The sequence below is a fragment of the Pyxicephalus adspersus genome, chromosome 7 (assembly GCF_032062135.1).
Source record: "Pyxicephalus adspersus chromosome 7, UCB_Pads_2.0, whole genome shotgun sequence".
Taxonomy (NCBI): Eukaryota; Metazoa; Chordata; class Amphibia; order Anura; family Pyxicephalidae; genus Pyxicephalus; species Pyxicephalus adspersus.
In genome coordinates this window covers 48907378-48918442 of record NC_092864.1, presented here as the reverse complement: position 1 = coordinate 48918442, position 11065 = coordinate 48907378, and the positions used below count along the sequence as shown (strand labels likewise).

General features: G+C 42.5%; 2 protein-coding genes across 5 annotated transcripts in view; both read left to right on the top strand.

The window, feature by feature from the left end:
* Window positions 1–3392: 3392 nt before the first annotated feature.
* ATP5MC3 (ATP synthase membrane subunit c locus 3) lies at window positions 3393–6616 on the top strand. Its single transcript, XM_072418375.1, has 5 exons — window positions 3393–3525; window positions 3726–3821; window positions 4212–4289; window positions 4639–4832; window positions 6370–6616. The coding sequence occupies exons 2-5, from the start codon at window positions 3783–3785 to the stop codon at window positions 6482–6484; spliced, it is 426 nt and encodes a 141-aa protein (XP_072274476.1). The 5' UTR covers window positions 3393–3525; window positions 3726–3782; the 3' UTR covers window positions 6485–6616.
* Window positions 6617–8673: 2057 nt separating this feature from the next.
* Window positions 8674–11065, top strand: part of ATF2 (activating transcription factor 2) — a 61907-nt gene continuing 59515 nt past the window's right edge. For 3 of the 4 annotated variants that reach the window (XM_072418370.1, XM_072418374.1, XM_072418369.1), the window contains exon 1: window positions 9458–9610. The gene's annotated coding sequence lies outside the window, so the exon portion shown is untranslated. The other variant, XM_072418372.1, reaches the window with a different exon arrangement.

The following is an 11065-nucleotide window of genomic DNA, read 5'->3' as shown; positions in this document are numbered from 1 at the left end:
AACAATGATCAAAATCCACAATGCTTTCTATTAATAGAATTAAAGCAGAAATAAATTCTAGAAATAAAAAAAGTACGACCAGGCAGATCTTTTATTGTAGAAAGGACAGGCATTGTTCCTTCTGCAATAAAATACCCTTACCCATCGTATGTTTTTACATACATTTATACTCTTCTTTTCTTTTTTTTTTTCTCTTCCTGGTTTTGATCTTTGGTCATCTTGATTGGCTGGGCTGGGATGAACACAACAATCAGGTAGATAATGTTTTGTTTAAATCAAGTTTATTAAAATTTTATAACAAAAATACACAATAAACATAGGTAAATAAACGTGAATGTGTACAACTACTGGATATAGCATACAAATCATTTCCAAATAGTATAAAGGAACCAGAGGTAATGTCCATAAGTAACAACATTACAGAAAATGACCAATGGGTCAAGAACATTAACCCTATCCATAAAGGGGGAAGGGAAAATTTTACAACAAGCCATTCACGTAAACATGCGAATTGTACCAGGTCTAAAGGGGGGGGACTAGGGGACACACACAAGTATATGGCCCTAAGGGGATAACAAGGAGGAAGGAGTAGTGGGAATGGGGCAAGGTAGAGGAAGAAGAGGGGGATAGGGGCAAGTAATGCATATAATATACAGGTGTCCAAATCATGGAGTGAATCTGATGAGAACATACATTTAGGTAGGAAGAAAAGGCATCAACTGTTCTTTAGTACAAAAAAAGCTCTGATCACAAGAAAAGTGGAACTTAAGTTCTGCTTTACCAGCAGTTCTCCTTTTTTCAAGTTCCTTCCACTCCATGACATACCGTTTTTTTTTACATGCAACTGCACAGATTTTACATTTATGCTTGATGGCAACAACGATCATTTTGCAGTGAAATCACTGAAGAGTTGTCACTCAGAGTAGTCTTACATCACAAATACTTTATTTTGGAAAAACAATACAGCAGAGATATATTTAAAAAAAAAAACAATAAAAATGTAAAATAAAAAAATAACAGTTTTCGTTGCAATGCTCACTTTGAACCCAGGGCTGTGCCTCACAGTAACTCCTATCTGTCATTAGATGCCATCAACCATCTAGATTGAATAACAGCCAGCCACCCTTTTGACTATTTAACCCTGAGCCAAGGATGTCATGGACCTGCCCCAGAAAGTGTAATCATGCAGCCAAGGCTCATAGTACCACTGCACTGTATGGCAATCACATACCAATATATTTACTTTCTTTTTATTTCTCTCAATGCACAATTTTACACTGCAACAAAAGGGACAATTATGAAAAAAAAGCATGTCACATATTACCCTGCGCTGTACATTAAATTGGGGTTACAAATGACAGACATATACTAAAAAATGACACAGGAAGAAGACAGGACCCTGCCCAGAAGAGCTTATAATTTAGGAGGCTCCTTTTCTTTCCCAGTGGCCTTCCTCTTAAGCTGCGTACACACGTCAGATTTTTCTCGCCCCATAATCGGCATCGGCCAGATATCGGGCGAGAATCTGGCGTGTGTACAGTCGGCGTCGTTCATCGTCCGTGGATCCGTCCTGGTGGATCCACGAACGATGAACGACGAGCGATCCTAATGCAAGGGAAGGGGGAGAGCACGCAGCAGGGTGCCGCTCCGTCGCTCTCCCCCTCCCCTCTCCATAGAGCAGAACGGTGCTGTATGTATAGCACCATTCATGCATCGTGTAGTCCTGTGCCATTGGAAAGGATCGTGAAAGATCCTTTCCAACGACAAAAATTGAACGTGTGTATGCAGCTTTAGATTTAGCAGCACTTACATAATATAGTATGAGCCAAGCTTGCTTGATGGTCAGGCATGGGTAAAGTCACCCCTGCTTCCATTCAGTAAATCCAAGCCAGAAATCAGCAAGCTTGACCAGTACTCACAGAGGGTTTTTAAAGAGAAGTGATAAGCCACTGAGTGGTATACATATTATCCTGTGACAAATACAGGAGCTGGTAGAAACTGCAAAAGTGATAGGAGTGCCTACAACACTCAGCACTTATGCATATTGTCTTATCCTTTTTTATCAGAAGTTATTTACAATCTATTTAAAAAGCAGCGAACATGAAATTCCCTGAAACCTTTCTGGGAGGAGAAACTTCCATGTCCATGTGTTTTAATGTACCTAACTCCCCTTTAGGGAATGTTAAGGTGAATGTCAGATTCACTGATTTAAAAATAGACTCTCTTCGGTGTTAGCTGGAGACAGGATTAAAAATGACACTTACCTTTAATCCTGCAGGTCCCTTGATGGCACTGGTCCTTCCCATGATCTGGTCCTGCGCCATCCTGAAATTCCTCTTCCTTGCCATTCCTATTCTTCACTTCCTTCTTCTTCCTCAGCCTTCTTGGCATGTCACTGCACGAGTGCGAGATCGGGTGACGTAGCCTGGTAAAGGGGGAAAAATAGAGTCCATCTCACTGCGCTTGCATGAGACCAGCATCCCTTTCCCCCATCTGCGCATGACCTAATTTAGGACATGCGCAGATGGGGCACCCAGAGCCTCCCGGGTTGCGTGACATCCTGGGGGCTCTGTGCTTCCATTCAGTCTTCATCGCCTCTGCAATCAAGACTAAAAACAAGGGTGCTACAACGTTTTTTTCCCCAAAAAAAGGGGGTGTTGTACTAAAAAAAATAAAAAAGGAATACCATTTTCCCTTTACATTTAAGGGTTGTCTACCGTTTTATGTAAAGTGAAATTTAGGTACGCTTTAATTTGTTGACCTACAGAGAAACCCAGTAAAGAGTTTTCCCCCTACGTGGCACTATACATTAAATAAGGGTTGCAAATGACAAACAGATATAGACAGTGACACAGGAGGAGGAGAGGACCCTGCCCTAAAGAGCTTACAATCTAAGAAGCTCCTTTTCTATCTGTGTGGCCTTCCTCCTGGCCCTAGCAGCACTTATGATCTGGTGTTACTATAGGCTTGCATGATGATCGGGCATGTGTAAATGACACAGAAAATGTCCATAAGATGATTGAAGGACCCAGGGGCTCTGCATAGATAGATCTCCCATAGTTGGGACAGCACCAACACATGGACAGCATAAATATAAAATTGTTTTAATATTTTGGCAATTATTATGGACAGATGAATTAATATTTAAATACAACCTGTATATATGTGTATATATTTTTATTATAGTGTATATACATTTATAGCACCGCAGTAAGGTATAGCAATTGTTTATAAATCCTTGCAGAGTATAATGGAGTCACACGGACAATGAAGTTGAAGTTCAGGAAATAGAAGCTCCTTGTCAGTGTCAGGAACAAGGGTTCATATGACAGTAAGGTCACTCAAACTTCCCACAAATCCCTCCATCTCTCAGCCAGTAGGAGCGCTTTGTAAGCGGCCTAGTGTCTCAATAAAGCTGTAACAAAGTGACCTTGAGTGGTGTCTCCGCCCTCCATCCGGGTTCTCTTTATAAAGAGCGTAGCGCGCTTGCGTGGTGTTCTCCGTTCAGTTCGACCTCTGGCGCCGGTAAGAGCTGTGTGGCAAGCAGGCCCCGGGGCTCGGGTAATCCGCTGCCATCCTTCCTCCCCGGTCTCCCTCAGCACTCTCCGGTGTTGGATTGCAGTAGAGCTACCTTCAGTCTCCGGGCTGCGTGTTTTATTTTCTATATTTCTGTGATATTTCTGCCTGCGGTAAGTAAGTGATTTTTGTTAATTGTTTCTTCGCAGAGGGGCTGAGCCGTGATCCGTATCCCAGCTAAAGTCTGCACACACATCCCTACAAACATGTACGCCTGTGCAAAATTCGTCTCTACCCCCTCTCTGGTGAGTATGGCGGCCTGGGCCTAGCTGCGGCTTGTCAGGCCCTTGTAGGTCAAAGTCAATGTCTTGGTGCTGTGGCCGCCCTGAGCTCTGCAGCCGGCTGAGGTGACTGTGCACGGAGGATTCACAATGGATTTTAGGCCCAGCAGGTCTTCTACATAGCTGTGACCTTAAAGCTGTGACAGCCCAAGGACATGTACAGGCCGCTGCTGGAAGCTGCTTTCATATGAATGACACTGCAATGTATAGCTGCTGGGGGGAGGCAAACAACTCTGCATTGCACTGTGCCTGTCATTAACAAGCTCCATTCAAATCCTTCATTTATTAGATTGGTCTTCTGTTGGCTAAATCACTAAGCTGCTGATGTTTACACTGATTGTTTTATGTCTTCAGATCCGTGCTGGGTCCAGAGCTCTGTACAGACCAATCTCTGCATCCGTTTTGTCTCGGCCAGAGGTCAGAACTGCAGAGGTAAGATTATCAAATGTTCTTTAGTAACGTGAATGTCAGATTTGTCATGAATGTGATGCAAATCCCTACAACTGTCACACCTTAGTAACCTCTAAAGAGTGTGTTCACCTTGAGCTAGCCCTTTGGAATTCCCAGTAACTGTCACAACTAACTGCTCATTTCACAAGCAGCGCTGATAACATTCCTTTCAGTTTTTCTATTGGATTTGCTTTGAAGGGCATCCTATGCTACAGGTCATTGGGTTCATTCAAGGGCACTGCTTTCACCTCCAACACAAGGGTGACTGTGGGATTAGGCCATGTGACTGGGGTAAAGTATTAATTTAATGTATTTTCTACTTTCTCTTCAGGGAAACACACTCCTCAGTGGAACACAAAACCCATGCACCCAGCTGGTACTAAGGGGATTTCAGACCAGTGCAGTCAGCAGGGACATTGACACTGCTGCTAAGTTCATTGGTGCTGGTGCTGCCACAGTCGGTGTGGCCGGCTCTGGTGCTGGTATTGGAACAGTTTTTGGCAGTCTCATTATTGGTTATGCCAGGTGAGTTCTATCTGCAGTGCATTAAATGTCCCCTTGATAGGGTTTAGGGTGATTTAATGTCTGTAAACATGCAAAGAAGGTATTGGTAAGATTTATCTTCAGTTTAGTAGGATACGTTTGGTTTTGCAGAGAATGGATTTTTATTATGGATTATTTCAGAATGTCTTAAGTACCGAAACCATCATTCTGTAAATGGTAGAGGTTGTAGTGTAGTAGATATGGAGGCTACTATACACTATTATATACTACGATTCTTGACAGGGGGCGCAGCCTGTCAATGGATTCTTGACAGGGGGCGCAGCCTGTCAATGGATTCTTGACAGGGGGCGCAGCCTGTCAATGGAAGGGGGCGCAGCCTGTCAATGGATTCTTGACAGGGGGCGCAGCCTGTCAATGGATTCTTGACAGGGGGCGCAGCCTGTCAATGGATTCTTGACAGACTGATGGACAGGAATCCAAACAACAAAATCCTATGATAGTTTTCATATCCTCACTCCCCTTAAACATGTATATTTGTATAGCATTCGCCTCTGAGAATGATTATGGGAAAAACCAAATAACCAAGGACTGTCACTCTGTGTGGGAATGACTATTGTAGCCACATTGGTCACAATGTCACCCCCTTCCCCAAATTGTAATTGAGAGAAAAAATTTCTGGCCCAATTTTTTTATGTTCAAACTAACTGGTAATGGACCACATCCCAGAAATGGTTAATGTACCACAATACTAGATGGGGGTTTTTGAGCTTTAACAACTTTGTAAGTCTTACACTGGCTTTTTCTTTTTAAACAAGTGAGAGAATCCTACCCCCGTGTATAGGTTGATCTTTCAGCTGGGGAGAGTAAAAAGTAATGTGTCCTTACTGATTGCAGAACAAAATTAAGTTAATAAAACAAGTTGCTTTTAATTTGCCTCTGGAGGATGATTATGTGCAAACTTTTTTCAAATGTGTCCTAGTCTGGGCATTTTGCACTGGTGACCTTGCTTGGACATGGAATGGTTAATTGAGGATTTTAGAAGGGCTCTAGTGGGGGTTTAAGGAACAACTCTTCAGGTAAACTTTGGCACCGTAATGGCCAATTATATTCCTGTGAACACTTGCAGTGTTAATGACCTTTACTTCCCATGTCTCAAGCTAAACCCTGAGTATTGCATCCTGGTATAAGGGCACAAGGTTGCTTGCTCTATTCTTGTGTGTACTGGGAATAATATGGGTTCTATTAGATTAACAGTTCCTAAAATGATCATATTAGGATAATGCAGTACTGTAAAAATGTGATTGGAGAGGGAAGAAGTAGATAAATGGTTTCATGTCACGCACTTTGTTAAAGCTGGAAAATTTCAATTCCACTCTAATTGTAATCATATGGTTTTTAAAAGCTATAAAAGGGTTACTTATTGCACCTCTGGTGCTTTTAAGATGTAGATACCTGTGGGGGGGGGGGGGGTGTGGTGTAAGTGCAATGATAGTGCTACATTTCATGATCACGAAGGTATTCAATAACACGTTTTGATTTCTCTATTTTTTTTTTCTAGAAATCCATCCTTGAAGCAGCAGCTCTTCTCATATGCTATCTTGGGATTTGCCCTGTCTGAAGCTATGGGTCTGTTTTGTTTGATGGTTGCTTTCCTGATCTTGTTCGCCATGTAAATGATGCTGGGAATGTCGACATTCAAGTGAACAGCTGTATACAATATTTTATTGTGGCTCCCAAGAAATGTTGTCTTGTCAAGGAAATGTACCATATTTCCAAAGTCCTTTCATTAAAAATGGTAAAACTTAGATACACAGGTTTGTACTGTTTTTATGTGACTTTCAGTCATTCTACACAAGGCTGTAATCTAGAAGTAAATAGGAGCCTTCACTGGGTATTAAAGCACTAATTTTTAAAATGTATCCTTCCACTTGCCAGAATGCATTAAAAGATTTGGATGGTAACATTCTATGGATGTGCGTAAGCTGGCTTTCTTTCTGTAGTTGCCTTTTTGGTAATTGAGACACAATTCTCCGAAGGCTATATAGATGATTGGTTGCCCTATGTTTGGGGTTTGGACCTTGGCCTACTGGGATATTTTAAGTGAACAATAAATTAATGCAATTTATGTTGGCTGGCATATTCCGGCTCCCCTCTAAAAATTCACCAGTCGTGTGAAAAATGTACCTGAAAAGAGAATTTACTGGATTTCCAAACTTTTTCATCTTACAGCACCTATGCAAGGATGATGTAATTCTCCTGTGAAAATTCCTGTGCCATGCAGAGTGTGAACATGTCTGCTAAGACTCTGGCGTCACAAGGTTTGGCTTGCTTAGAAACTTTACAGGATGATAGGCACATAACACCTGATGTTGCAGAAGATAGGAGAGCTAAGCCTTTTTCAGTTACTGAGAAAAAATTTAGGGCACCTACCTTGGGTTACGTTCTCCACTAAATAAAAGGGGAGCTTGCTCATTGCTACTTGGTAATTGGGGCCCAGAATATAAGCTGCTGACAGAAGGCTGCCAAGACTTTACCATTGTAGATGGTGGGGGAAAATTATTTAGTCAGTTTTTACTTCTGTTTATGCCCCCACTTCTGTTCTGGTTACATAATCAGTAAGTAAGGGGACAAACTGGCAACATTGACAAAATACTGTGTGACACAACAACATGTGACACAATCCCTCTTGTGGATGTTAGAACCCCTGTTATCTTTAGCAACGATGGCAGTAAAAAAAAAGAATAAATACCTTAATGATTTCTGATCTGTCAAAGCCAAGGGGGGGGGGGGAAATCTTATGTCAAACATGGGTAAATGTTGGTTGTTTGGTACTAGAACCTGTTCAGGAAACTTGGAGAGCACAGCTGTGTACTACAGCCCACTTACTAACTCCCACACATGCTGTATCTAAATTCATGGCATTTAAAATATGTTAAAAATAGAAATGAGAGCTTTTGATGTAGAGACCAAGGACTGTGCTGGCTCAGTGTTCCTGTAACCAGAATACATTTTAGTGGTAAGTTGATAGATTTCTATCAAAAGGTAAGTATGTAGGGAATCCCACTGACTTTAGAAAATGGCTAATCTACTCTTCAATTCCAAGTTTCAGAAAGAATGCATGCTCCTGGTGTACATACTCTGAACCAGGTGAATGATTTGATAAAGCAGTGAAGTTGGGCAGCCTGAGGTTTACCTTAAGGTGGTCTGATCAAATAACCTAATATACCAGCTATTATATCACAAGAAATACTGTTTAAAAAAAAAAAATACAATGGTAAGTGTCCTCAGGTGTCAAATTGACAAAATTTCCCAAATAGGGTTAAAGTGGAACTGAACTCAAAAACGGCCAAAATGAAAAAAAATACACTTACCTTCAATCTTACAGTGCCGTTGATCTGTCCTGGGGTCTCTCCCATCAAGTCTGGGTATCTGTCTTGGAGCTGATGCTCCAGGTGCCGCCATCTTCTACTATGTTGCCCAGGTGCAAGATCAGGTGACGTGCTGATCTAACTGCGCATGCGTGAGTGGACTTTTTCCCTTTTGGCGAAAGAAGCCCCCAAGAGCCTCCTGGAATGCCTGGCGTAGGTATCTCGGGGGAGGCCTTGCGCTCCCATTCATTCTTGATTTCCTAGGTGATTGAGAATTAGGGGTGGTGCTGCACTTTTTTTTTTTTTTTTAAACTTCAAAAAAAAAATTTTATTTTCTTACATAAAAGGATTGTCTACTATGTATAGTGACAATTCTGAGTTTAGGTACACTTTAAGTGTACTTTAAAACACAGTTTTTATCATCTGGCATGCTAATGTTGCTGAGTGGCTGGGCATTCCTATCCATTTCTGTTTTGTGTATGATCTAGTTCATGTTCCCATTTAATTTTTTACAAATATTACATCCACAATGCCCAGTACATGGTGGTCAGTAGGAAGATGATCATTGGTGTCATGGTAACCGACTTCAGTCCCAATTTGCTCAATGAACCCCAGCAACCTGTGCAGGGTCCTGCCCGATAAACATTGTTTTAGCTTCTAATTGGTTCAGGATTTATGGCCTTTAATTAGCTGTGTGTCACGAGAATTCATTTCAGCACCCCAAATGTACCATTTTACCATCACAAAAATGCCCGGCTGCTCTATTACTGACATATAAGGTCAGTTGGCTTCCATACACCTGTGCAAGCTGCATTGTTCAGCCCAGTGCAGACATGTCATGTGTTGTCCGTTGCATTGCTGTTCCCATTTTTTTAAATGGAATGTCAGGGGCAATCTGATTGGTTAATATAGCCAACAGTAACGTTCTTTGCACTTCCAAGGACTTGCTGAGATAAAACAACCGGACACGTCACCCGCCCTCCCGGAACACTCCTCGCAGCACTCCCTATGACCCTCAGCAGTGGGCGGGGAAACTTTCGCTGGCAGCTTACGCACAGTAAGCCCCGCCCCAGCAGCGCCGATGCCGCCATTGCTACTCCTGGCAGTCCCGTAGCCGTTCCGATGACGTCATCCTTTTGCCAGCACTCACCCACAGCGGGAGCAGCGGACGGCAAATAGATTCCCCCCGCCCAGCTGTCAAGCGAGATATCGCGATAACCTGACAGGAGCTGGTGGGATTTGGCCTTGAGCAAGGTTCAGCCCTTGTGGGGGGTAAGTTTGTAAACACGGAGGGTGCAGAGCGGCGGTGGAACGGGGACTGGCATGCTTGCTGCCCTCTAACATGGCGGAACGGGCACTGTCGTAACCATTGTTGTCAGGCTGAAGGACCCGAAAAGGACAGCAGCACCCCTTTCCCAGTGCAGATGTCAGGTAGGGTGAAGGGGGAGAGCTCCTCAGCTGCTGCATTCTGTCTGTCTGTCTGCCGTCATGTCTGGTTACCAAGGCAGCAGCATCCGTGTTGTGTCAGCCCCATGGACCACTCACTCCAGAGGCAGCCATAGCAACCCCTTGTGTCTAGAATGTTCCCTGCTCAGCTCCTCCTGACTGCTGTCACTATGAGCTCATCCTGTACATTACACATCTCCTCACATACCTTTATAGGTAGGTACATGCCAGCTGGAGAATACAACGCCTTGCCAATGTACCTGGCGCATGCGTCCTACCGCTCCATGCACCGCAATATCCAAACTGCCCAATGTATAGAAGTGCTGAGAGCAAAGTCATATTGACTGCAGGATAAGTCACACCAGTATCTCCGGCAGCCGGGATTATTAGGCATTGACCCCCTGCACTCTTACTTTTGCTTACATGAGCGTTATCGCTTTGTACAACTCCACCAGGAAAACATCCCATGCTCAAAGATATAAAGAAATCACTATAGACGCAAAAAAAAATCTATAAATATTTTTACACAACTTTCATCGAGGATTCACACATATTATCAGTTGAATATAAATGTGTGGATCTTATATTGAACCCTTATAGATCGATCTATGATTCTATGATCTCTCTAAAGCATTAAATCAAAGTATGAGGTGAAGTGATTCAAAATAAAGGACACCACATCCCAATTATTATTCCGATTATCCAGCATTTATATAGCGCCAACATATTACAAAGCGCTGTACAAAGTCCATAATCATGTCACTATATGTCCCTCATAGGAGCTCACAATCTAATGCCTGTACCTCAGTTATATGTCATTAATAGTCTGGACAATGTGCAGGAAGCCAATTACCTAACTGCATGTTTTTGGGATTTGGGAGGAAACCCTTACAAACACGAGGAGAACATGCAAACTCCATGCTGAATGCTGCATCCCAATAACATCCAGACGACATATATCTAAATAGATAAGGGATGCTTGGAGGCACCACTCCATGTTATAAGACGTATAAAAACAATTCTTTACAACAGATATAGCTAACCTTGCAGAATATATCAATAACACAACGTGGCTTCATCCCAAAATGACTCACTTCTTGACAAACTTCTTCAGCAGGGTGAGTATATGCAATAATCAATTCTAAATTGTATAAATTGCATATACTCCATCTTCAGTAGACGCTATATCTGGTTGCCACAAACTGTTCATGTTATTTTGGTTGCATTGATTGCAATATTGAAGCTGTAACTCAACTTTGGAAGCAGTGTTTGTGTATATACACCTGTGCTTAAAAAATGATTTACCGTATTTTTCGGACCATTAGACGCTCCGGACTATAAGACGCACCAGGTTTTCCGCACGGGAAAACAAGAAAAAAAAAATTCATTTGATTTCCCCTGAGATCCAGCGTGCGGCACTTGTGCCCGCCCATGAAGGCG

Coding starts and splice junctions, on each gene's coding strand:
- ATP5MC3 (XM_072418375.1), top strand. CDS start 3,783: ATGTACGCCTGTGCAAAATTCGTCTCTACCCCCTCTCTG. Junction 3,822..4,211: donor TCGTCTCTACCCCCTCTCTG/GTGAGTATGGCG, acceptor TTATGTCTTCAG/ATCCGTGCTGGGTCCAGAGC. Junction 4,290..4,638: donor CAGAGGTCAGAACTGCAGAG/GTAAGATTATCA, acceptor CTTTCTCTTCAG/GGAAACACACTCCTCAGTGG.